Source organism: Lemur catta, chromosome 18 (assembly GCF_020740605.2).
Source record: "Lemur catta isolate mLemCat1 chromosome 18, mLemCat1.pri, whole genome shotgun sequence".
In the NCBI taxonomy this organism is placed as follows: Eukaryota; Metazoa; Chordata; class Mammalia; order Primates; family Lemuridae; genus Lemur; species Lemur catta.
Genome location: NC_059145.1, coordinates 39,891,738 through 39,918,950, shown reverse-complemented (window position 1 = coordinate 39,918,950; position 27,213 = coordinate 39,891,738). Strand labels below are relative to the sequence as shown.

The window sequence follows — 27,213 nt, the reverse complement described above, 5'->3', positions numbered from 1 at the left end:
GCAGCCTGAGCCTCTGTCTATACTCAGGACCTGAGAAGGGGGCAGAAGTGGGCACAGTCTTTGTCCCTCACTCTCCCTAGCAGGATGGTCAAAGATCTGAGCCCAATAAAAGTAGGGAAAACACAGAAACCCAAATGGTGGACACGTATTCAGCCTAACGCCTAATCCCAGCAGCCAAGGCTATGAAGAAAGGGGCAGAAGCTCTAAATGTCGGCATTTATTATAAACAAGGGTGCAGACCCTAGACTGAGAAATACATTGACAGATACAAAGCTAAGACAGACCCAGTGAGACATCAACAGAGGGACAGAGAACACCGAGGTATTCATGTCTGGGCCAGAGCTGCCACCCAGCACCCCCTCCTTTGATCCAGATGGCCCCTTGGCCCAGGTGTCCCTGCTGTCAGGACAAACTGTAGACTGGGGTAGAGGAATTGGATATTCTGTGAGGCTGGTATTGGGGAAGCAGGGACATCAGAGTTGTCAAGTTGTCCCTCTCCATGGGCCCATTTCCCTCTAGGACCCAGGGGTTTCAGTTTCACATAACTATCACGAACATTTTAAAACAGAAAACAGGCAAAATGTTTGGCTAAAAGTAAAACAAAAACACTGCAGGGAAGAGACCTGAGTGTGTTGGTGGACAGAGGACGCCCCGCCCACTTGTGGCAGGAGCCAGGGCCAGCAAGGGCAGGCAAGCTTCCCCGTGGGCAGCCAGGCCGTGAGTGGACGTGGCCCTCCAGGTGGCCCCAGGGAGGATGCAGGGGCGGTCCAGCCAGGCAGCTGTCAGGAGTGGGTGAGGCTCTGCCTGAGGTGTTTTGGCTTCAGGAGGCTGCCCAACTCCCACTGGGTATGGCACAGGCTCCAGGGACATCTGCCCAAAGGACTGAAACCCAGCTTGGCCAGATGCCAAGCTTGACCACTTGCCTACGTCATGGCCCTGGCTCTGCAAAGGGTACACCAAACCCTGGGGACAAGCCACGGCCTCAAACGGTGGCGCCACTGTGAAGAAACCAGCACATCTGCATCATGCCCACAAAAGGCTGCACTACTCTAGTGTGACAAGCCACACCTGGTCGCCCTAGGGCGAGCTGGAAAAGAACTCCCACCCCATTCTTTGAATTTTGCTTGAGATTTTAGGAAGCATAATTTCAAGGGAGGAAGAGAACAAAGTTTGGCCCCAGCCCACTCTGGCAAGGATTGTTCCCCACCTCGTCGGCATCAGAAGAAGCCACGTGTACAGACAGCACACACACCACGCACAGGGCAGTAAGGAACTGTGCCTGCATGCTACTCACACACACATGACATAATCAAGTGGCAGCCAAAGAGGCAGGGGCACGCTCAGGGGGCTGCTTTCGGGGGCTCCATGTAGGCCGGGTTGTACGGAGGCTGGCTGGCAGGGTAGGGCACGGCTGTACCTCCTAAAAACAGAGAGAATACTGGTTGGCCACAGGCATGGATGGCAGGCTAGCAGAAGCGGGCAGAGGCCTATTCAGCCACGTACTCTGGGATGGATGCCTGAGGGGGTACAGGTGGGGGCTTGGGAGACCAGGAAGGGTCACAGCGTTGGCAGTGGCACTCACCAGCCAAAGTCTCGTGGTAAGCCGGTGGGCCCATGGGCTGGGCCGGGTAGGGTGGTGGGTACTGTGTCGGGTAGGGTGCTGCTGGCATCCCTGGCTGCGGGGGCATGGCGTGGTAGCCCTGGTATGTGGGTCCAGGGTAGCTGGGTGGCACACTTGGAGGCTGAGGGTAAGGGGCATGCACCACCGTGGTGGCTGTGGTGGTGGTCACGACCGCTGCAAAGAGAATCCCAGTCAGGACCCTCCATCTCCCCAGCTTGTGAGGGCCAGGCTTTCCACCCCACCCTCCAGCTTAGCCAAAGCAGGCCCTGGTGTTGCCCCTGCCCACCCAGGGGTCTGCACCCGCACACAAGGGGAGTCACCGTAGGGCAGGGGGTGGGGTGGCCATGCTTACGACGCGGCCGGCGACACATCTTGTATAAACAGCAGCAGGAGCAGGTGAAGCAGATGATAATGGTGACAACAGAGAGCACAAAGATGGTCAGGCCGATGGCTACGGTAGCTCCGAACCTGCCAAAGAGCTGGTCATGACCCAGGGCCTCTCGTCCCTCCCCAGGACCAGCATCCACACTTCACCGGTTCCCAGGGGACACCCCTCTTGCCAGAAGGACTCTGGACAATACAGATATGGCAACTTCCTGGTAGTGTAGTTTGAACCTGTTTCAGCCCCGGTTTGCTCATGTGTTAAACAGGGGTGTCTGTAAGTCTATGCAAAGCACCTCGCCAGGGTCTGCTCCCTACCCTGCCCTCAGGAGCATGGGAGCTCATTCTTCAAGCCTTCCCCCGACAGACATCTTGTCACCCCCAGCCACCTGGTTCAGCAGATGGTATCAGGCACATGCCACAAGCCAGGCACTGTGTGGTTTGAGTCAAAAACCTCAGCGATGGGCAAGACAACCAACCCTGGCCTCTGGGAGCCCAGGGTCCAGTGTAGGAGGCAGATGTGGAAGATAAAATGACTCCAGAAGCACAGGTGCCAAATGGGAGAGAAGCTCCAGGAGGGCAGAGGCCAGTGCGGCCAGAAGAGCAGGGCAAGGCCTGCAGTGTTCCTCCGCTCTCCCACCACAGCCCAGGCAGGGCTGCCGGTCCCCTGGAGTGATGAGGACTGTGGCCTCTCACTGCACACTTGCTGTGTGGCAAGCACTGTGCGCGGTGTTCACACACATCCCTGGCCTCCCCACCTCTGACCAGCCCAGCCACTTCACAGATGAGGCGGCTAAGGGCCAGAGGTGGTGACACAGAGGGGCTGGGGGCAGGAGGCTCCCCTGCCGGACCCTTGACCTGGAGTGGAGGCCCTTGTCTGGGAAGTTCTCCAAATCTGACTTCCAAAGGCAGACACAGTCCCTTACTGTTCTCTTGTGTTCCCAGAAGCCAAGCTTTAGTCTAATAAAAGGCAAACATTTGTGGCCGGGCGCAGTGGCTCACGCCTGTAATCCTAGCACACTGGGAGGCCGAGGCGGGAGGATCGCTTGTCGTCAGGAGTTCGAGACCAGCCTGAGCACGAGCGAGACCCCATCTCTACTAAAAATAGAAAAAAATGATCTGGACGGCTAAAAATATATATAGAAAAAAATTAGCCGGGCATGGTGGCACACGCCTGTAGTCCCAGCTACTCGGGAGGCTGAGGCAGAAGGATTGCTTAAGCCCAGGAGTTTGAGGTTGCTGTGAGCTAGGCTGACGCCACGGCACTCTAGCCCGGGCAACACAGTGAGACTCTGTCTCAAAAAATAAATAAATAAATAAATTAAAAAACCCAAACATTTGGTAACTGCACCAGACACATTCAAAAATTGAAGGAACTTTGCTAGCTGTAGGGCGCATCTGTCCCCTCAGAGGCCCAGGGAGGGTGGGGCCAGGGGCTTTCCCCTCACAGCCCAGAGAGGAAGCAGGTCCCCACCCCCACAGCCCAGGAACATGCCTAAGAACAGGCCCTCAGCATCCCGTGCTCAAGGCTCAAAAGCACCCGGCTGAGCTCCCCAACAGGAGCCATCGGCCCCCACGCAGCCCAGGACAAGGCCCCAGGATAGGACCATCAGATCAGAGAGATCATAGGTGTCTTCCTGCCCAGCCAGAGGCAGGAAGAGAAACACACACACATTCACACACAATGACATGCCACTGTAGGGCGAGCTCTCTGTCTCGGTCTCGGTCTCTCACGCACACAGTCCCAAGCTCACCCCATGTTAGCCTCCGCCTTCACCCAGGGGCCTCCTGCACTTCCCCTGTTTCCATCATGGGCCACTCAGTTTCAAACTCCTCCCCTTTCAGAGGGGAAAAGGAAAGCAAATCTCCTCCAGATGACGTCAGCAGCAGGAAGGACAGACATAGGCCTGTAGCCACCCTCTTAAAGACACAGTATGGCCCAGGCGCCACAGCTGCGCCAGCAGCCAAGGAGCCAAGAGGGGAGGAGGGGGAGCCAGGCACTCTGGCTGCCTTCCCAGAGCCGTGCCTACAGGGGCCTGGCCACCCAGGGCAGCTCCACTGGGGGGTCTGAGAGATGCCCCAGCCTCTACGTGTGCCCCAACCACCCCCATCCCCACCAGCCCTGTTCCAGCCATCCTCCTGGATGGGCACCTTCATCCACCTGGGGCCAGAGCGCAACGCTGGGGCCCTGGCTGACACACAAGCAATGAGCAAGGTCCAGCCTGAACCCTCTGCGCCTCCTCTCCCACCAGTGCACTCCCCAAGCCACTAATCTGCCTCCCCATGTTCCCCCTGGCCACCTAGCCAGGGCCACCCTGCCAGGTCCCATCATGTCACTCATGCTCATATGCCTCCTATGGCTCCTGTAGCTCTTGAGATCACAAAAGAATGTGCTTTAGAACTACTTGCTAAATTGTGTGCGTGCGTGTGTGTGTGTGTGTGTGTGTGTGTATTTCTGTATTTTCCTGCGAATATATTACAGCAGACAATAAAAGAAGAAAAGAAAAATCTGGAATTTGTCTCACCAGACTGAAACTTACAATAAAGCAAAATTTAATCTTTAATTTAAAATTTAAATAAAACAAAACTCCTCACTAGACCCACAAAGCCTTTTGTGGTCTGGGACTCCCACCCTCCCTCCTTCTCTGGGCTCCAGCCACAACACCCTGCTTTCAGCTCTTGAAAGCACGATGCCGCATCCTGCCACAGAGCCTTTGCACACGCAGTTCTTCCTGCCTGGTTGGCCCTTTCCTTCCTCCCGCCCCACCCCCACCTAATTAATTCCTGCTCACCCTTCAGACCTCATCACTTCCGCAGGGACACCTTCCCTTGCTACGCAGACGGGGTCAGGGTCCTCAGTAAATGCTATTACAGAATTAAATTCCTTTCTACCTCAGTTTGTAAATACACTCCACTGTGTGAGCATTTGATTAACTGCACCTGTGACATCTTTGGGCCACCGCCGTATTCCCAGTGCCTGGCATATAGTGGGTGCTCAGTGTATATCTGACAAATGAATGAATAAATTCTCTTAGGGATTCCAGGGGTAGTCCTAGCAGGACAGCCAGGCATGACACCCTGAGGAAGCCAAGCAACACTGGAGGGGTGGCTGCAGAGTGCAGCGGGGGCCCATGGTCACACCAGGCTACCGTACTCACAGAACCACACCTCCAAGAGGAAGGAATGGGGCCTCCCAAGGCTGGGGCTACCTCCTGGATTGAGGAGTCTGAAGGCCAAGTTCAGAAGGCAGACTCAGCCTAGCAGGAGGGGCCTGAAGGCCGGAGGAGCAGCCACCCAGGCAGGGAGGCTGGGCGATATTGTAGGGCTTGCAGAGAATTGGGCGGCCTGCAGGAGGTGGAGGATTCCCAACGCTCAAACTGAGCAAAGGCTGTCTCTGGACCCAGGACACCAGCGCTCTCCCCATGACGCTGGCAGGCGCAGACAGGCTGTAGCAGAGTGGGCCTGAGTGGCAGAAAGGAGGTTTTGAGGGCTGGGAGGCAGCAGCAGTTGGCCATGGCCACACCTGGCCTAATCGGCCTCCCCACCTTTCCCCTGCGTTGTCACGTGGGAGTCAGGGCAGCGGGTCAGTGGTGGCCTGCCTGGGGCCTGCAGCCAGAGGTACTCCATTCAGGTGCTTAAACACACCAGCCTTGTCTGACTGTCCTGTGAGCAGCCAGAAGCTGGGAAAGGACCATGAAATCATGATCCAAAAGAAACATGACAGGCCAGGTGCGGTGGCTCACGTCTGTAATCCTAGCACTCTGGGAGGCTGAGGCGGGAGGATCGCTTGAGGTCAGGAGTTCGAGACCAGCCTAAAAAAGAATGCAACCCCATCTCTACAAAAAATAGAAATTAGCTGGACAACTAAAAGTAGGAAAAATTAGCTGGGCACACTGGCGCATGCCTGTAGTCCCAGCTACTCGGGAGGCTGAGGCGGAAGGATTGCTTGAGCCCAGGAGTTTGAGGTTGCTGTGAGCTAGGCTGATGCCACGGCACTCTAGCCCAGATAACAGAGTGAGACTGTCTCAAAAAAAAAAAAAAAAGAGAAAGAAACATGAATGACAGGGAGCCTGAGGAAGCTGAAGGGAGGGAGCAGCCAAGAATGGACATGGGCCACTGACCACTCAACAGGGCAGGTTCAGAGTCACCTGCCTAAGTCTTCGGGGGCAGAAGGCCTGAGCCAACCGTGTGCCCAAAGGTGATATGGCCACACTATGGGAAGCCCAGAGCCCCCATCAAGGGAGGACACCCCCTGCTCCAGGCTGTGACATTGCAAGACCAGGCAGACATGGGCTCATCCACCATCCCTGTGCTCTGACCTGGTACTTCATTCTTAGGGAAGCCAAGAAACAGCCCACAGGGACAGCCAAGAGCGAGAGTCTGAGAAGGAGCAGAAGAAGAGGAGTCAGTGGTGGGGAGTGGGGGCAGAGCTGGCACAGGGCCCCTGGCCCACAGGGTCTTTCCCCTGCTGGCTTCTCCTGAGCTCCTGGCCACGGCCCAGGAAGCAGGGGCTGGACCCCACCAAGGAGCCAACTCTCTGGCGGGCAACAACAGTGCCCTTGGCTGAGAAGGCAGCAAACGGATGCCAGTGGAGAAGACATCTCCTTGGGCCTGGACAGGAGGCCAGAGAGTGCTCAAAGGAGAGGTATCATTGATGACCCTGTCTCCTCACCCTCCTCCCAGCACCCACTGCCCCTTACTGTGTGATGCTGGGGCTCAGAACAAAGCAGAGGACAAGAGATGAAGTGAGGTGTGGGAAGGGAGCATCACTCTAGCCCTCTGCTCTTCCCAGCAGGTGGGAGGCAGGAGGGGCAGGAGTGGTGGGAGGGGCAGGGCACACGAGGCACGGAGCAAGGGAGGCCCAGTGTTGTGCACACCGTGGCCTGCGGCTGGGCTGACACACCTATGTGCACACCTGGAGGAGGAAAGAGGTGTCCTGAGCTGGTCCAGTCACCTCCCTGCTGCCACAGCACCTTGGCAGCCACACCTCCTTCCGTGTCCCTTGGGGAGCTGGTTCTGCATTGTCCCCTCTCTCTGCTCTCCCAGCTCAAGTCTCCACTACTGCACACAAAGCCCTTCACGTCCATTCCCCCACCAACTCCTGTCTTACTCTTCCACAGAGTTGTCTACACTCATCGTACACACTTCCAACTAGCTTTTCAATTTCCTTCACAGAACGGCTCTTGCCCAGGGCACCATGGCCTTTGGGTGTGAAACCCCATTTTCACAGGGCACATCACAGAGGTCACAATGTTCACAGACCACCCACCCGCCTGGGTCCTCCCACCTCTCTGAACTCTCCCTCTCAGCTCCTCTTTGAGATATCTGCATCGCTGACCCTCAGATTCAGTCCTCCACACACTCATCTCACCCACCCAAGCCCCTCACCCCAAGCCTGTCCTCGTCCTACATCCATCCTGCGTCCCCACTCAGGGCTGGACCTCAGCCCTGTCTCAGAGCAGAGACCAGGGCAGCCCTACACCTCCCACTCCCTCGGGCCCCTTCGGGGTGGGCAGCTGCTGAATGCCGGTCTCCATCCTGACCTCTCCCAAGCCCAGACTCCCTCCGGCCTCCAGCACTCTGGCCAAGAAGCCAAAGCAGCCCCCCACTGGCTGCCTGCCACACCCTCCCCTCTGCTCTTTCCATCCTCCAGGGAGCAGCCAGAGTGGGTCTTCCTAAAACACCTGTCAGACCCCAGCATTGCCCAGAACCCTCCGTGGTGCCCACTGTCCTCAGGATGAGGCCCACCCTGGGCTGCCTCCAGGCCCACACAGGCCAGGCGTCAGAATCCTGTGGACCCATCTGCAAGCCTGGGCCTCGGGGCAGGAGAGGGGCTCTAGGATGTGGAGGGAGGTCTCAGTGCCCGACCAGCCGAGGGGCACTGAGGAGGGGTTCCTCTCCTCCACTCACAGGAGCCATGCCCTGCGTTCTGCTGCAGCCAGTGAGCCCCATGCCCGCCCAGGCCCAGGGCAGGAAGGGGAGGATAAGAACCAACCCCACCCCCAGGCCTGGAGCCTAAGGTCCCTCCTCCAAAGGGGCAACCAGGCCTGGGCAGGCCTTCTTTTGAAAAGGGCTTCTAGATCCACCAGCGCAGGAGACAGACAGCAAGTAGAACAGACCCGAGCCAGGAAAACACATGCATGTGAGGCAGCACACTCATTCCATCCTCATGAAGTGTGTGTCACACCTGTCATGGTGGCAACAAGACAGGACAGAAACCGGCCAAGGAGGCTGGAGTTTGGAGGACAGGGTTGCTTCTTGGTTCCCTGAGATGAAGGTCCTGACATAGGGACCATGGCATCATCAGCTGTCCTAGCATCTTTGCCCACCATTATCACCCCATCACCATGCACTTGCCACCACCACCATCTATCTCCCCCTCACTGTCACCATTGTCACCATTACCCCATCAGGATACACCTGTTACCATCACCACTGCCCCATCACCGTCACCCCCTCCCCCATCAGGACCCATCAGTCATCCACTGCTCCCCACCACCTAGATCAATGTGACTCCCACCCCTGGCCCTTCAACTGTCAACCCAACCAGAGCCACCCCCATCCCCACCACCCCAGCACACCAACACACACTTTCCAACAGAAGCTTCAAGGGTCCTCGTGGTCCAGCATGGTGGCAGCTTCTCTGGGGCTCCACCCCAATGACTGCATCATCCCAGTCCCCACAGCCCTTGCCCTAGCCCACCTAAGCCCCCTCATCATCTTTGCCTGGAAGACGCACCCAGCCTCAGGCTTTATTTACCCTGACATGGGGTCACTGTCCAAGCTAGAGCGAAACCTCAGCGCCGAGCCCAGTTGCTCCAGTGGCTTCATGCTGGTGGGCACACTGCAAAGAGAAACCTCATGATTAACACACTCAAGCCCCACCTAGCACACCAGGGACAAGCAAACGCTACCTTAGGGCACACACAAAACACAAACAAAAGCCACCACCAACTGGTAGCTTCAGTGGCCTCCTAAAGATGGACCTCGTCCATGGGATCTCCCACTGCAATGCCACACATTCTCTCCGGTGCACACGGGAGCATCTCCCGGAGAGACCAGATCAGGCCACAAAACAAGTATTAATAGATTTTTTTTCTTTGGTTTTCTGTTTTGTTTTGTTTAAAATTAATGGCCAATGTGATATCAATAGATTTTAAAAAACAGATATCATACAAAGAAAGTATCTTCTCCGACCACAAGATGAAAAAAAATTAAAAAAAGAAGTGCCGGCCAGGCGCGGTGGCTCACGCCTGTAATCCTAGCACTCTGGGAGGCCGAGGCAGGAGGAGTGCTTGAGCTATGGAGTTTGAGACCAGCCTGAGCAAGAGCAAGACCCCGCCTCTACTAAACATAGAAAGAAATTAGCCAAACAACTAAAAATAGAAAAAATTAGCCGGGCATGGTGGCACTTGCCTATAGTCCCAGCTACCCAGGAGGCTGAGGCAGAAGGATCCCTTGAGCCCAGGAGTTTGAGGTTGCTGTGAGCTGGGCTGATGCCACGGCACTCACTCTAGCCCGGGCAACAGAGTGAGACTCTGTCTCAAAAAAAAAAGAAAAAAAAAGTGCTAAAAAACAATCTCATACCTTGGGAAGCTAATTAACATGGTCCAAAACACAAATAAAATAGAACAAAAAAGCCCTGTGAGTTGTACTGTGTTAAATAATAAATCATAAAGGAAATTAACAAATATGTAGGATTGAACGATAATGAAAATACTACAGGTCAAAATTCACAAAACACAGCTAAAGTATTTTTTAAAGAGAAATTTATATCTTTAGTAGCATTTATCAGAAAATAGTAAAGTTAAAAATAAACAAGAAGGTATCAAACTCAAAATCTTTTTTTAAGATAGGGTCTCGCTATCACCCAGGCTGGAGTGCAGTGACCTGATCATAGCTCACTGTAACCTTGAATTCCTGGGCGCAAGTGATCACCTGCTTAATTATTTTATTTTTTTTCTAGAGACAGGGTCTTGGTAGGTTGCCCAGGCTGGTCTCAAACTCCTGGCCTCAAGTGATCCTCCCACATAGGCCTTTCAAAGTGCTGGGATTACAAGCATGAGCCACCACGCCCAGCCAAGAAGACTTTTTTTTTTAAGTCACAAAGCAAACCCAAAAAACAAGGAAGAAATTAATGGAGTGAGAAAGTAAAACAGAACAACAGCCCTAGAAAATAATAGAGAAGAATAACAAAAACAAAGCTGATAGAACTCTGGTAAGACTAATCAAGAAAAAGGAGAAAAGATAGAAAAAAAAAAAACACACAACAAAAAATAGGAAATAGGTTGGGCGCAGTGGCTCACGCCTGTAATCCTAGCACTCTAGGAGGCTGAGGTGGGAGAATCTGATCACTTGAGGAGTTCCAGACCAGCCTGAGCAACACAGGGAGACCCTATCTCTACAAAAAAATAGAAAAATGAGCTGGGCGTGGTGGTGCATGCCTGTAGTCCCAGCTATTTGGGAGGCTGAGGCAGGAGGATCACCTGAGCCCAGGAGTTTGAGGTTGCAGTGAGCTAGGCTGACGCCACTGCCCTCATGCCTGGCAACAGAGAGAGACCCTGTCTCCAAAAAAAAAACAACTATGCCCAAATAAATCTGAAAGACAACCAGTAAAGCTAAGGAGAAAATATTTCTTACAAAATCAGCATGGAAGCTTTGGAAAGCAATGTGAAGGATACCATGTGGGGATGCACAAGGGGTGAGGCTGGAAATAAAGACCCACGAAGATAAGCCTGGCACCTGAGGTCCTTGTTCTCCGTGCATTAGCCAATTTCAGAGGGACAGCAGAGAGGCTGAGCAGCACTTCTGGAAGCTTTAGGAAGCCAAGGTGACAGGGATTAGATCCAGAGCCCACCAGGTAGGGAGGCCCTGGTGACACCCTTCACTTGGGCTGAGACCTGAAAAGCTGGACCTCAGGAGGAAGGGACAAACTGAGCAGACAGCCCAGCTCCGATCACCTCACTCTCTGCAGACAGGCCAAGGTGATCCTGGAAGGCCAGTGCTCCTGGCAGAAGCAACAGAAGTCCTCCCTGGAAAAAAGTCCTAAATGCCAATTCTATAATCAATTTTGCAAATGCAATGTGAGGCACACAATCAAAAATTTTCAGGAACACTAGGAGACTAGAACATATACATCGAAAACAACAGAAACAACTGAAAACAGAAATATCCACAAGGGGCTTCAAATATTGAAGTTATCAGATACCGACACTAAAACAACAATACATACACTGTTTAAAGATTAAACAATGAGATTAAAGGAAAAAAAGAATTTAAAGAGATTAAAGATCGAGCAATTCAGAGAACTTGAAATATACTGGATATTTAGCTGAAGAACTTTTTTTTTTTTTTTTTTTGTGACATAGTCTAGCTCTGTAACCCGAGCTAGAGTGCAGTGGCATTATCATAGCTCACTGCAACCTCAAACTCCTGACCTCAAGCGATCCTCCTGCCTCAGCCTCCCAGAATGCTAGGATTACAGGCGTGAGCCACCACGTTTTTGTTTGTGTTTTTCTTTTTCAGACAGGGTCTCACTCTGTCGCCTAGGCTGTAGTGCAGTGACATCATCATAGATCACTACAGCCTCACACTCCTGGGCTCAGCCTCCCGAGCAGCCGGGACTACTGCACCTGGCTAATTTTTCTATTTTTTGTAGAGACGGGGTCTCGCTCTTGCTGAGGCTGCTCTCAAACTCCTGGCCTCAAGCAATCCCCTCAATCCCCCTACCCAGCCTCCCAGGTGTGCTCGGATTACAGACACAAGCCACTGTGTCCCACAGCTGAAGAGATTTCTAAACACCTGCTGACGGAACTGCTGGGATCCTTTTGACTGCTTACAGTAAAATGCAAGAAGAGAAAAATGAATTCTTAAACAAAAAAAGAACCAGAACTTAAAGATTTGGAAAATTCTGAGCCTATGCGTACTGCAGAGACTACTAAGAGTGTAGTCCAAAAACCATCTGATGAGATTAGAATGGGTGTGAACCACAGACCTAGTCATTCACCCCAGCAGAAAGGCTTCAGGTTTGAACTGAAGGCGGCAGAGATGAGATGAAACGAAGGAAGGGGGTCTTACATCCTACAGGACTGCGCCATGGAGCTACGTGGCTGTGAAGCTACACTGTTCTTCAAAACAAGGAAAAGACCCCAAAGATAATTCAGACTTCATCAAGGCCACCACGCCCACCCAGAGTACTCAGGCCAAATGCGGATGGGGGGCCGGGTTGCCTCTATCTCAGTTTCAAAGGCCAGGACACCCACCCAGCAGAGCTATGCGGTGCAACTCCCACCCTAGGGGGTCTAGTGGGCAGAGCATCCAGCCAAAGAGGATTATTGTCAACCCTTAAAGTCTAACGGAGTTTGTCCTGCTAGGTTTTGGAACTGCTTGGAACCTGTCTATTCCTACGAATTTCTCCCTTTTGGAATGGGAGTGTCTATCCTATGCCTGTCCCACCACTGTATTATGGAATTACACATCTTAATCTACTTTCACAAGTTTCTCAGATGGAGAGAAATTTTGCCTTAGGGGCAAATGTACCTCTGGTTTCATCCACGTCTTATTTAGACGATATTTAGACTTTGGACTTTAGACTCGAGAGCTGACGCTGGAACAAGGTAAACCTTTTGGGGCTGTTGGGATGAAACGAATGCATTTTGCTTGTGAGAAGGACATGAATTTTGGGGTTGGGATGCTATGGACTGAATGTTTGTGCACTCTCCTGCCAAAATTCATATGTTGAAGCCTTAACCTCCAATGTGATGGTATTTGGAAGCAGGGCCTTCAGGAGGTAATTAGGTTTAGAAGAGATTGTGAGGATAGAGACCCCACAATGGTGGAATTAACGCCCTTATAAAAGGAGGAAGAGAAATTCGTCTCTCTCCCTGCATGTAAGTACCAAGAGAAGGCCATGAGAGGACATAGCCAGGAAAAGGGTCCATACCAAGATCATGCTGGCACCCTGACCCTGGACTTCCTGCCTCCAGAACTGTGAGAAATAAGTAATTGTTGTTTAAGCCACAAGGTCTATAGTATTTCATAATGGCATCCTGAACTGATTAAGACATATATGAAACATTGATCAAGTTTCACCAAGTAGAAGACTGAAATCGCTGGGCTGGGTGGCTCACACCTAGTAATCCTAGCACTCTGGGAGGCCGAGGCGGGAGGATCGCTTGAGCTTAGAAGTTCGAAACCAGCCTGAGCAAGAGTGAGACCCTGTCTCTACTAAAAACAGAAAAAAATTAGCTGGATCTGGTGGCATGCGCCTGTAGTCCAGCTACTCGGGAGGCTGAGGCAGGAGGACGAGTTGAGCCCAGGAGTTGGAGGTTGCTGTGAGCTAGGCTGACGCCACAGCATTCTAGCTCAGAGCAAGACTCTGCCTCAAAAAAAAAAAAAAAAGACAGAAATCATGAAAACAACACAATGAGATATTACTGCACAACTACCAAAATTGTTAAAATTAAAACTTTCTAGGAATGGCAATGATCTATATCTTTTATTTTAACTGACAAATATTATATATATTTATGGTGTACAACATGATGTTTTGAAATACGTATACCTTGTGGAATGGCTAAATCAGGCTAATTAGTATATGTATTATCTCACATACATTACCTCACATACCATTTTTGTGGTGAGAACACTTAAAATCTACTCCCTTTGCAATTTTCAAGTATACAACATATTATGATTAGCTGTAGTCACCATAATGATGTAAATTAGATCTCTTGAATTTATTCTTCCTGTCTAACTGAAATTTTGTGTCCTCTGACGAACATCTCCCCAATCCCCCCACCCCATAGTTTCTGGCAACCACTATTTTGTTCTGTTTCTATGAGTTTGAAGTTTTTACGCTCCACATATAAGTGAGATCATGCCATATTTGTCTTTCTGTGACTGGCTTATTTCACTTAACATTATGTCCTCCAGTTTCATTCATGTTAACACAAATGACAAGATTTCCTTATTTTGAAGCCTACATTGTGTTTATACACCACATTTTCTTTACCCATTAATCCACTGATGGACACTTATGTTAATTCAATATCTTGGCTATTGTGAATAATGCTGGAATGAACATGGGACAGTGGATATCTCTTCAAGATACAGATCTCATATCCTTTGGGTATATACCCAGTAGTAGGATTGCTGGATCACATGGTAATTCTATTTTTAATTTTTTGAGGAACCTCCATACTGTTTTCTATAAAATGATCTATATCTTTAGGGTGTTGTACACATTAGATGTATACATTTGTTAAAATTCATTGAACTGAAAGAGTATGATCTGTACATTTTGCTGCATGTAATTATATCTCAATTTTTTAAAAAGGATTTATAATACCAAGTTTTGGAGAGGATGTAGAGCCAACTGGAACTCTCATACATGGCTGGTGGGAGTATAAATAGTATTCATACAAGCATGCTGGAAAACTGGAATTATCTGCCAAAGCTGAACACATGCATCCAATGATTTAGCAATTCCACTCCTAGATACATACCCAAAAGAAATATGCTCCTTTTACAAGGCACCAAAAACTTGTTTTTTGTTTGGTTTTTTTTGAGACAGAGTCTCACTCTGTTGCCCAAGCTAGAGTGCCGTGGCGTCAGCCTAGTTCAACTCCTGGGCTCAAGCAATCCTCCTGCCTCAGCCTCACGAGTAGCTGAGACTACAGGCATGTGCCACCATGCCCGGCTAATTTTTTCTATATATATTTTCAGTTGTCCAGATAATTTCTTTCTATTTTTAGGAGAGACGGGGTTTCGCTCTTGCTCAGGCTGGTCTCGAACTCCTGACCTCGAGCGATCCTCCTGCCGTGGCCTCCCAGAGTGCTAGGATTACTAGGTGTGAGCCACCGCGCTCGGCCAAAAACTTGTTTAAAAAAAAAAAAAAGTTCTTAGTATCACTGCTCAGAATAGCAAAAACCTACCTTAATCTAATAAAGGGTATCTTAAATAAAACCTACAACAAACATTATTTTTAATGGTGAAATAATGAAGACATTCCCTCTGAGACCAGAAACAAGAACAGAACACTGTCTATCACCACTTTCAATCCAATTGAAATACACATCTAATCAATATACTTTCAATTGTATTGGAGATCCTAGCCAGCACAATCAAGCAAGAAAAATTAATAAAAAGTATAAGGATTGGAATAGAAGAAATAAAACTGTCATTATATGCAAATCACCTGATTGTTTTTGTAGAAAATCCTAAAGAAGCTATAATTAAAATCACTCAATTTAAGAGTAAATTTAGTAAGGGCTGGATACAGGTCAATATATAAAAATTAACTGTATTTATATTCCAGGAAGGCAAGAAGGGGAAGGTGCTGGAGCTTAAGTTGATTACCAGTGGCCCACGGTCAATGGTTTCATCAATTATGCTTATATAATGAAGCCTCCATAAAACCAAAAAGGACAGGATTTTAGGGAGCTTCCAGATAGCTGAACACATGGAGGTTCCTGGAGGGTGGCGTGCCCTGCCTTCTCATATATTGTTTTATACATTTCTTCATCTGTATCCTTTATATTAAACCGGTAAGTATGTTTCTCTGAGTTCTGTGAGCCGCTCCAGCAAATTAATTTAACCCAAAGAGGAAGTAGCGCGAACTCCAACTTGAAGCTGGTCAGTCAGAAGTTCCAGAGGCCCTGACTTGCAACTGGTGTCTGAAGTGGAGGTAGTCTTGGGAACTGAGCCCTCAACCTGTCGGATCTGATGCCATGTCCAGGTGGATAGTGCTGGAATTGAATTGGAGGATACTCGCTTGTGTCTGCTACAGAATTGATTGCTCCCTTGGTATCTGGAGAGAAACCCCCACATATTTGGTCACAAAAATCTTCTGTGTTCATTGTTTTGGTGTGAGACAATAGAAAAACCACTTTGAGTTTGTTTTTCCACACTCATACATATCAATGAATAATTAGGAAATGAAAATTTTAAACTACATTATTTATAGTACCATCAAAAAAACAAATACAGAGGTAAAAATATAATAAAAGCCAAGGTGGGAGGACAGCTTGAGGTCAGGAGTTTGACACCAGCCTGAGCAAGAGTGAGACCCCCATCTCTAGTAAAAAACTAGAAATAAATTAGCTGGACAACTAAAAATATATAGAAAAAAAATTAGCCAGGCATGGTGGCGCATGCCTGTAGTCCCAGCTACTCGGGAGGCTGAGGCAGTAGGATCGCTTAAGGCCAGGAGTTTGAGGTTGCTGTGAGCTAGGCTGACACCACGGCACTCACTCTAGCCCGGGCAACAGAGCGAGACTTGGTCTCAAAAAAAAAAAAAAAAACTCCAGGCAAACTACAAATACCAGAGAACTTCCTCAACCTGATAAAGGGCACCTACGAAACAGCTACAGCTAATATCACACCTACTGGTGAAAGACTGAATGCTTTCCCCCTAAAACTGGAAATAAGATAGAGACATCTGCTATCACCACTTCTACTCAACATTGTATTGGAAGATCTAGCCAGTGCAATCAGGCAAGAAAAAAGGATAATGCATACAGAATGGAAAAGAAGAAGTAAATAGAAGAGAAAAATGGAATAAAAACAAAGCAAAACAATATAGGAAATAAAAAAGAAATAACTACATTAAATATAAATGGAATAAATGCTCCTGCTCTTAAAAAAAATTATCAGAATGAATTTAAAAAAAAAAAAAAAGACATTTGTGAAATACAAAGGTGCCAAAAGTTTAAAAGTCAAAGGGTACAATATGACCCGTCAGGAACTCTCAGGCATGGCTGGCAGGGGTGCAGCCCAGTGCAGCCACTCCCAAGAGCACCTGGGAAGTCCTTATTAACTGTGTACATCCTTATGACCTGGCAGTTCCACTCCCATGAATATTTCCAAGAAATTCTTACACAGCTCTGTAAAAGGAGATAAGAGGAAGCGTACGAGGATGCCCACCGAAGCTATCTATCATGGCAACAGTTTGGGGCTCACACCTTAGAGAATGACACAGCAGTGCTGGGCACAGGCCAGATGTGCATAGCAACGTGGACAGGTCTTACAAACACCACACTGAATGCAAAAAGTAAGAGCGTTCTTGTAACCCTAAACATGTGCTCACAAAACCATACAGACTTTGCAAGAACACAATCAAAAGGACACACCTTAAACACAGCAGATTGGTTGCCTGTGGGGTGGGAAGGGAATGGAATGGTCATGAGAGAGTAAAGTAAACATAAGATGGTGAGGGGTTGGTCTTGCCCAGATGAATGATGACTACCTTCTATGAGCTGAGGAGTGAGACCACCTCAGCCCTCTGCACCTGTGGCCAAACACAAAGGAAACAGAATGTGGCAAACAGAGACACACACAGCGGCCTGGAACCTTGGTCCCAGCCCATCTACACCATGGGGTGTAGATGCAGGGTAAATTCATGGGCTGTGCCAGGAAGACATAAACAGAGCTCACAAGTCCATGCACTAAGACCTCCAGGGTCCACAAGAGGGCACCTGCACAAAGCACATCCCCCAGATGCACAAGCATACTGTGGGGTACTCATGCCCAGGCCATCCTGAGGACATGTTGGTACAAGTACACGCTCAAGGGTGAGCACAGGGCCCCCTAAGACCATCAACCCCTGAGAAAGCTGCTCAGCCCAAAGCTGGGTGAGCCGGCGCCCTTGAGGGTAGCAGTAAAACAGGGAGACTAACGGGACAGGCCTGGGAGTCCAGCCTAGAACAGAAGCTCCCCAAACCCTCTGGCCCAGTACTCCAGCCACCACTTTGGGAGGGCTGAGGCCAGAGGGGCAGGGCCATCTCTCTACCATGCATTCTCCTGCTGGGCACAGGCTCAGGCCACCCACCCTGTGACCCACAGATGCACCCACCTGGTCTCAGGCACAGCACACTTTTCCTTGTTCCACACAAACTTCTTCAGCACATCAGAGCAGCAGTATTGGTCGTAACAGGTACCACAGCAGAAATCTGGACAGGACTTGGGGAATAGGCTGAGTCCATGGGAAGCGACACACATTTCCCCGTGGGCTGGAGCAGAGAGACATACCTGTTCAGCAGTGGCCCACAGCACCAAGTCCCAGCCAACACAGCAGCTTCCCCAGCACAGCCACCAGCCAAGAATGCCGGGCTGTCTCTGAGCCATCGTAGTCACTGGCCACCTCTCAAGCTGTGGCCAACACTACACCCAGCCTTGCCCTCTACCCTGGGCCACAGCAGAGCGGCCCTGACTGGGCTCCCTCTCTCCCCGGCCAGTCTACTGGCCTTCTGATGGGAGAGTGAGATTTGTAAGTGTGAGTCCAACTGGGCCACTTCCCGCTCGCAGATCTCCCTCGCTCCTATTGCTTCAGGACCAAGCCCAGAATCTTCCAGGCAGGGTTTGGACTACAAAGGGCCCTGAATATCACTCCAGCTTTCCAGCTTGTCTAAACTTTGCTCACATTCTTGCCTGTTTCCCATCCCCCACCTTTCCATTCTACTCCTGCTTCAAGGACTTACTGCAGGCCACCTCCTCCCAAGCCCAGCAGTCACACAGCTGACCACTCAGGCACTGGACCACCCAGTTCTTAACCCTCATTCCCTCTCCCATCACCCAGTCACCACAGCCGCACCCCCTGCTGGACACCACAACTCCAGGGCCCGACCCTCACACACCACCCCCTGCCCCCTGACCAATTCACAGTCAGCCAGTCACACCCAGCACACAAGTGTCCATAAGGCACTTAGCACTGGGCTGGACCTGCAGCAGGCACACACGACTCCAAGGCAGTGGCACCACCTGAGGCCCTGGAACTACCACAAGGCTCTCAGCCACAGAGCTGGGATCTAGTAACACCCTTACGAGACTCATTGTACAAAGTCCTGCTGAGGAGACCTGTTTGACAGCAAATGTGGAAAATGACCCAGGGCTATGGGTGACCCCAGGTTTACAAACCTCCAGGAAGATGCTGCAGTCAAATGTTCCCATGTAGACTTAGGCTACGTTAGCAGAGACCTAGTGCCCACAAGCAGGAAGGGACAGTACCAGATTTGCCAGGGAAGACCCCAAACAGAACACCTAGTAGAGCAAGGCCCACATGACTACAGCAGTCTGGGGACAGGTCTGATGATAATCCCTGAGATGTGGCTTTGTCGGCCTGGAAACAACCCTGGCAAAGGACACGGACTCTGGAAACCCAGCCTGGCCAGGCACCAGGGCGGTGGGCAGCATCTGGTCCCCAGCCTGGTCAGCGTATCGTGCACCCTGGGGCTGTTAGTAGGGCAAGGCCCAAAGGCAGGGGCACTGAGGGACCTCCTTGAGAAGAGATAACTGGGGCGTTAGGGGGCTGCACTTTGTTCTTGGCAGTTCCAGGCAGAACCCTGTTCTGTAAAAGCCATAGAGTTTGCTGGTCAGACCACCAACAAGACCAGCTTGGCCGGCTGTATCCATCAGCATGGCCTGTGCTGCTGGGTGGCTCAGGTGACCCCATCGCCAGCAGGGTCTTTACAGGAACAGCCACAGCCCAGCCTGAGCCTCTGCGCTGGGGCTGAAGACACACAGGGGTGAGTGAGTCCATGGCACAAATGCTTTCGGACTCCCAGACCTCCCTGGACCAGCCACCCTCCTACATGCTCACTGCAGGGATCGGCTGACTCTGGGCACAGGACTCCGCTTCTCATTTCCCTACCCCAGGTCCTCCAGATTTGTCCCAACCTCCAGGAAATAAAGCCTTCCCCTCCAGGAAGCCACTGGCCCCAAAGCAGTTTGCAGCTTCCTATGGCCCAGCAGGGGGAGTTCCAATACCTACCCCTAAAAGGCCCCCAGCCTGCCCTGCGGAGTCTGTGAATTCTGTGAATCATCAGTCTACAACCAACCCACGCAGTGGTGTCTCCTCCACCCCAGGGGCCAGCCTCAGCGTGCAGCGTCTCCAGAACACAAGGGCCATTGGACGCAGCCGTGGGGGCTCCCAGCCAGAAAACAGAGGCTGAGAGAGAAGGCCTCTCATGGGGGGCCAGGCCTCCCCCAGTTGCCACTGCCCCGGCTAAAGCCAGGTGGGGAATCCTACCCCAGCCTCCCGGGACCCAATACCCTAGAAGGGAAGGCAGAGGGAGGGCAGACCCCTCCCCACCATTCAAGGGCTGAACAAAGGTGGCAGCTGCCTGGGGTCTAGGCAGTGTCAGTTCAAGCATGGAGGGGCTCTGGGGTGGAGCAGACGTGCGCCGTCGTGGGGGCTCGCTGACGGCCTCGGGACTAGAGGTCGGTGGGGGGCACAGTGGGGCTGATGCTGCCTGGCTGGTTCCAAGGACAGCGCGTGGAAGTGTCTGCCCCAGTCCCAGGGCAGGACGAACCGCCCCCACCCGCAGGCTCACCACCTGGAGGCGGCGGTAGCAGCAGCAGCAGCAGCAACAGGATCCGTGGCCCGGGGGCCGGCGCAGCCATGGCTGGGCGGACAGACGGACGGACAGACTGCAACACCGGGTCGTGGTGCGGCCGCAGCCTCAGCGACCCGCACGGCCGCCAGCTCCCTTGCCCCACCCCGGCCGGTTCCCGGAACCCCCGCCCGGGAGGGAGAGGAGGGGACGACGGGGAGGAGGAGGAGGAGGAGGAGGAGGAAGAGGGGGAGGAGGAGGAGGAGGAGGAAGAGGGGGAGGAGGGGGAGGAGGAGGAGGGGAAGCGGCCGCCCCTCCCAGCCCTGGGGCCAGCTCCGCGCCCCGGTGTCGGCGCGAAAACTTGGGACCGTTTCCGGGACGCGAGCAGTCGCCTGGGACCCACCAAAGTTGCCTTCTGCTCACCGGATACTTTGGGGGGGGGCGGTCCCCCGCCCTCGGAGCCGGAAGGGGGTCCCCGCGGGGATCTGCATCCTAACACTTGAGCGCCTGCTGCGTGCGCCTAGGAGGCGCCGCATGCCCTCCGCACCCAGGTCCCTGTATTCCCCAGCGGATCCTCACTCCCGACGTTCCACCTGAGGTGACCTGGTGCGGGGACAGTGCCCATCGCAGACCTTGGCACTCAGTAGGCACCCCACAAATGCCGATTCCTTGCAGAAGACCAGTCCCAAGACTTAGCAGGACCCCAGCTCTGAGGACACTCCATCCCCTGCCTGTTGGGATGACACCCCCATCCCCACGGTGATCCCGCCGCGATCCCAGCCTGGGCAGGCTCACCCTTGGCTCAGTGGGTCTGGACTGAGGTTAGGAACTGGCAGCTCCCAAGACACATACTAGGCCACCCCCGCTCTCTGTGGGGCAGGGGCCCAGGTAGAACCAGGGAAAGAGTTGGGTCATTGTTTTTATGCCCGGGATTCCTGACCTGCCCCCAGCCTGCACCTGGCACAATCAGAACATTGTAGTCAAGGCAGAAAACATGCACTGTCACACTAAGGGGTCACCCAAGCCAGTGTGTGCACCCTGTGTGGCACCACATACTTCTCCTCTGTGGGCAGGGGCATGCTGTGGACAAAGAGTGAGACCTGAGGGGAAAATCTGACATGTCCCCAGCAGTTTCCCAGGCCAGGGTGTTAGAATAGGGAGAGGAAGGCCTAGGTCTCCAACAAGCCCCCCTCACCACCTGGCCAAGAAGGGCTTAAGACTCACCATGCTCAGCAGTCATCATGCCCTGACATGTGAGGATGAGGGACATGGCTGTCGCAGGCAGGATACCCTCTGGGAGGGGCTTAATGAGGGCCTTAAACCACATCCTCCCTGACATTCTGGCCTCATCCCACCTCTGCCTCCTGAGCTCTACTCTCCAAAGCTGGACGCAGCCCAGGTCCCCCTTCCCCTGAAAAATAGCCACCACACACCCGCTTCACACCCCCTTCATGTCTACCTCTCCAGCCATCCTCCCGTAAAAGAAAAAAAAAATCTCAGGACACCCCCTCCCCAACTCCCTCTGCAAAAGTAAAGGCCTCAGGTGCCTGTGAAGGACTGGCCCCACAGATCATTCCTTAAGGAAATTTCCTAGCTGGCCTCCCATAAGCAAGGACATACAAATTGTAACTTTAGGCCTGCAGGCTATATCTAGCTCCTAAAGTCTGTTTGATTGCATACTAATAATGAATTACAAACTTATCTTCCCAGGTGTAAAAGGGAGATAAGATAGGATCAGACATTCTTCCACCTACCCAGGAACATCTACATCATTCATGCTTCCTTCTCTCCCTTTTTCTCTTCTAACAGTTGCCTTGTCTTATGTAAAATATAGATTTTTCTGAGTCTCACGAGAACGTAACCATTTTGTCTCACTACCCCAACCCCCTGCCTTTTCTTTTTTTTTTTTCCTTTCCTTATGCCCTACTCTCCTTAAATACTGAAAATTTTAAATTCCCCTTCGGAAAAACAGCCACAGGTTTGTCTGTGGTTTGTGTTTTCCCAGGTATATCCTCAACTTTGGCTTAATAAACCTCCATTGACTGAGATTTTTGCCTCAGTTACTTACTTTGGGTCGACACTCTGATCCGTGGTCCGTGCCCGGGTGCCCAGACTCCTGCCTCCCCAGAGATTGCTCCATTCTGTACCGTCCACGAACTTGCTTTCTTGTCCCTTGATTTTCCAGTCCCTGCCTCCACCCAAGCTCCGAAGAGTTGCCCTTTCTCACCTCCCATCACCTGCCTTTGGCTTCTCTCCCCCACCCCCAGATCCTCCAGGGGCCCCTCAGCTGGCCTGTCTTCCCATGTGTGGGCAGACCCTGTGGGTCAGGCCTGCAAGGCCTAGAAACAGAGATTTCCACAAGTTTCCTGGGGAAAGTGGCCTCTCCAAGGCAGAAACCAAACTCGTGTGCCAAATGTGGGCATCTTAACAAGATTGAGGGGACCCAAATCCATGCAAGGACACATAATGTGAGGACCCAAACCAGCGAGACTAGCTCAGCAAGACAATAATGCCAGGCCATAGGCACAGGTTGGAGGGGCTGGGGGGGGGGGCAGCCGAGGGCCTGCTCGGTGCAGCTGTCCTCTCAGACAGCCTTTCTTGTCAGGCCCTCCCCAGCCCCTCTCCCACTCAGCAGGTGCCGTTCCCTCCTCCTCTGGTTCTTGCTGGGCTTAGCCAGTAGAAGGAAGGCAGGAGCTAGAGGTCAGAGGGTGGGAGGACAGTGCATGTGTGGGGTTGTTTGTTCCCTGTGCCTTACCTGAAGCTCCTGGGGGTAATCAGATACCTCCACTTCCCCACCCCATGCCCTGTCCCCTGTGCCCCAGGACAGATTATAGAGGTAGGAGGCAGTAGGGGGCTGAGGGTGGCCCCTCAGGTTGCAGTAACCCTTTCTTGCCTTGCCCAGGAGGGCCGAGGAACAAAAAGGGCTTCCACTGAGGCTAGGCCCAGGTGCTGCCCTAAGCCTAGGTGGCTCCCCAAACCTACCTACAGCTCCGTAAACAGCACTTTTGTTACAAAACTCTCTTCAAGTAACCAGCTTGATAACAATGACTGGTGTCAGCTGGGACCTTGGTTACAGGTTGTAGGTGGGAATTCTGCATGGGGCTGGTGGGCCAGAGCAACTCCCAGTGATACTTGGAAAGCCAGTGCCCAACATGGGGGACAACATGTGGGTGACCAGGTGTGCATGACCAGGTGTGGATGTGGCCTATCAGCCCAGGACTGACCCATGGGGCCAGGAGTGGTGAGTACTAAAGTGGAGCATTGCCCATGGGCTCATACCATCACGCTTCACCCAGCACCTGGGCCCGGCTCCTCTGTGTCAGAAGTGGGGTATGCCAATCCTCACTTTTCCAGCTTCCTTTGCCCAGGGCAAGGGCTTTTGCACCGGGCCCAGCCAGTTAGACCTTCCGTCCCAGCAGTCTGATGGGGGTGCTGGCAACCAGCTTTGGTGGGGGAAAATGGCAGCTGTAGTAGCAGCACGCAGTATCTGGGCCTATGATGAGGTCTCTGTAAGTCACAGCGTCCCCTGCTTGCCCCTGGTGGCAGCAGCAGTGGCATGTTCACCAGGCCAAAGTAGAACTGTGATTTGGGCTGGAGATGACACTGCTTGGACTTCAAGCCTTGCCCCCCGGCACCCTTGGTGGCTCTGGGAGCTACACAGCTCCTTTTCATTAATCGGGTTTCTGGTGAAGTTGGGCAGAGTCAGTTTCCTCCAACTGATAGAGAAGTTCTCACCAGCAATGGTAGTAGGTGCCCAGGGAAATGGGGCTGTGTCCAGACTGGTCATCTGCTTGGCTGGATGTAAAGGCAATGAAAACCCAGCCCCAGTGAAGGGAAGGGCTCTGGCAACCCATGGCAGGTAGAGGATACACAGCCCCCCCTTCCTGATAACAAAGCTCCTAAATCCCTTGGAATTTACTATCTGTCCTAAGCGAATGAGATGACTCAGGGCTGGAACTTTCAGCCCCATCCTCCAACCTCTGGGGAGTGGAGGGAGGCTAGAGATCACCAATAGCCAATTAGGCCTTTGTAATGGAACCCCCATAAAAACCCTTAAACAATGGGGCTCCAGGAGCTTCTAGGCTGGTGAACACATTGATGTGTTGGGAAGGCAGTGTGCTCAGAGAGGGCCTGGAAGCCCTGCACCCCTCCCCCATACCTTGCTCTGTGCACCTCTTCCACTTGGCTTGTCAAAAGACAAAACTACAACAAATTTAGCTATAGATCTAATTGGCTTTTATTCGAGATTCATGGATGGGGACAACTTCCATTCTACAAAATAGAATGAGAGCTCCCACTGGACAATAGAGGCGCCGCCCCCTGGGAGACGGTGAAGAAGTTGCTCTGGAGAGAAAGCCCACTGTTCTGGGAGCCCCTCCTGCCCAACCGCTTAAGGTCTCCAGTGCTTTTAGAGCCCAGCGTGTCTGGAGACCCTATTACAAAGTCAAGCCCAGAGAGGAAGGCTTACATATCAAAAGAATTGCAAGACTTTGTTATTTTATGTTGGCCAAAATACGGAGAATATGTGTGGGAACAGATTGAAGTCCTAGAAAAAGGAGATAAGAAAGCACATAGTTTATATTGGGCTGAATTCATCAAATATGGGTGCGTTTAGCAGATTTGGGATTCAATGTGTTGGCTCAAGCTGTTGGGGGTTGTTCTACATGTCGCCTTGGTTAGCTGAAAAAAGCTGGGTCTCACTAAATGCGGTCGAGATGCCAAAAGCTCCCTAGTATAATGTAGAGGAAAGAATCCAAAGCCTTCAGATTTAGTCATTCATTTGAAACAAATGTTAGACTGAATTTATCATGGACAACTTACCTTTTCCCTAACTGAGCCCCTGGAGGAGGCCCAGGAGATGTTCCCTTCACTGAGGCCTTGGGAAATTCATTGCTGAGGAATGCATCTTTGAAACGTTTTAGTTTGCTATGGCTAGTGTAACAAAGTACCACAAACTGGAGTGGCTGAAACAACAGAAATTTATTATTTCACAGTTCCAGGGGCTAGAAGTCCGAAATCAAGGTGTTGGCAGAACCACGTTCCCTCTGAAGGTGCTAGGGCATACTGGACTGCACCCCCCACTCCAGTCTGACCTCAACTTACTACATCTGCAATGACCTTATTTCCAAATAAGGTCATAAGAGGAGGTATTGGGGGCGGCACAATTCAACCCATAGCAGGCACCGTAGTCACTGTTCTCCATGGGTCAGGGATTCTGACAGGAGACGCTATACATGAAATGGCTCCTAACAGAGACCTGGCTGTAACAGAAGACCCCTCACCAGTTTTCCAGATAAAAATCATTTCACAAATCCAGGGGCCCCTGGAGGAAGTAGGGTGAGCACCCTTTAAGGAGGGCCCTGTGAAGACAGCACAGGTCCATACCTTCGTCACTTTCCTCACAAACTCCCCAAAGAGACCAGTGGCCACCAACCAAGTGTGGCAGTCACTATTTCTGGTCTACCACAAAGCCATTTTTCAATTTTAATAAAATAATTTTGTTTAAACAACTGTCCAGGTGCAGTGGCTCACACCTGTAATCCCAGCACTTTGGGAGGCCAAGGCAGGAGGATCACTTGAGGCCAGGAGTTCTAGACCAGCCTGATTAACATATCAAGACTTTGTCTCTACAAAAAAATTTTAAAAATTAGCTGGGTATGGTGGCGTGCACCTGTACTCCCAGCTACTCAGGAGGCTGAGGTGGGAGGATCACTTGAATCCAGGAGTTCAAGGCTGCAGTAAGCTCTTAATGATTGCAACACTGCACTCCAGCATGGATGACAGAGTAAGACCCTGTCTCAAAAAAATTTTTTTAAACAAAAAGAAAATTTCAAAAACAAGGTGCTCAGGCCGGGCATGGTGGCTAACACCTATAATTCTAGCACTCAGTGAGGCCGAGGCAGAAAGATTGCTTGAGCTTAGGAGTTTGAGACCAGCCTGAGCAAGAGCAAGAAGTCATCTTTACAAAAAATACAAAAATTAGCTGGCAGTGGTGGCACACACCTGTAGTCCCAGCTACTCAGGAGGCTGAGGCAGGAGAATTGCTTGAGCCCAGGAGTCGGAGGTTGCTGTGAGCTAGGCAGACACCAGGGTACTCTAGCCCAGTAACCCAGGTGACAGAGGGAGGCTCCCTTTCAAAAAAAAAAAAAAGAAAGAAAAGAAAAGAAAAAAGAAAAACAATGTGTTCAGCCCCAGGGGATTTACTTACTTATTTATTTATTTATTTTTGAGATGAAGTCTCACTCTGTTGCCTGGGCTAGAGTGCCCTGGCGTCAGCCTAGCTCACAGCAACCTCAGACTCCTGGGCTCAAAAGATCCTCTTGCCTCAGCCTCAGGAGTATCTGGGACTACAGGCGTGTGCCACCACTCCCCGCTAATTTTTTTTATTCTTAGTAGAGATGGGGTCTCGCTTTTGCTCAGGGCTCAGGCTGCTCTTGAACTCCTAACCTCAAGGGATCCTCCTGCCTTGGCCTCCCAGAGTGCTAGGATTACAGGCGTGAGCCACCACACCTGGCCAGCCCCAGGGGATTACTAATGCTCAGTCTAAACCAAACATGGCAACACTGCCCTATACAGATGATATATAAAAATCAAATATTGCTGAAACCTATGTCTTTGCAATAACATTCCATTCTATCCAAATATCCTCTGACTCTATCTGATGCCTATTGTTTCCCAGTAACCCAAAATCCTACAAAACTTCTCAACATGCTAATAATATAATTGCTCTTTCTAGGTTGTGGTAGAACCTTGGACTTGAAGAAAAATTCTGATAGTGTTATATTTTATTCCTTCTGTTGTTGCTTTCCTGCTAAAAATCTTCCATGCCTTCTTCAGAAAGTGTTGAGAAGCTTCAAAGGAGGTCAGGTGCGCTCACCAGGA

The 27,213-nt window shown here is 51.4% G+C and overlaps 1 protein-coding gene across 3 annotated transcripts; it reads right to left on the bottom strand.

Annotated features, from left to right (window-relative positions):
• Positions 1-202: 202 nt before the first annotated feature.
• Positions 203-20,517, bottom strand: SHISA5 (shisa family member 5). 3 transcript variants are annotated; one of them, XM_045530321.1, is made up of 6 exons: positions 20,332-20,517; positions 17,856-18,012; positions 8,763-8,846; positions 1,974-2,089; positions 1,583-1,795; positions 203-1,420 (listed from the first exon to the last, which is right to left on the bottom strand). In XM_045530321.1, the coding sequence occupies exons 1-6, from the start codon at positions 20,399-20,401 to the stop codon at positions 1,341-1,343; spliced, it is 720 nt and encodes a 239-aa protein (XP_045386277.1). In that variant the 5' UTR covers positions 20,402-20,517; the 3' UTR covers positions 203-1,340. The 3 variants fall into 3 exon arrangements, with proteins under 3 accessions (XP_045386277.1, XP_045386278.1, XP_045386279.1); XM_045530322.1 differs by having other exon boundaries at positions 20,335-20,517; XM_045530323.1 differs by lacking the exons at positions 8,763-8,846; positions 17,856-18,012; positions 20,332-20,517 and adding an exon at positions 3,757-3,950.
• Between the last annotated feature and the right edge of the window lie 6,696 nt (positions 20,518-27,213).

What these genes read in the sequence shown, in the direction of transcription:
- SHISA5 (XM_045530321.1), bottom strand. Translation starts at nt 20,401, where the DNA reads ATGGCTGCGCCGGCCCCCGGGCCACGGATCCTGTTGCTGCTGCTGCTG. An exon ending in GCTACCGCCGCCTCCAGGTG is followed by an intron (nt 18,013 to 20,331) that starts GTGAGCCTGCGG and finishes TCTCTGCTCCAG; the next exon opens with CCCACGGGGAAATGTGTGTC. An exon ending in TGTGCTGTGCCTGAGACCAG is followed by an intron (nt 8,847 to 17,855) that starts GTGGGTGCATCT and finishes TTCTCTTTGCAG; the next exon opens with TGTGCCCACCAGCATGAAGC.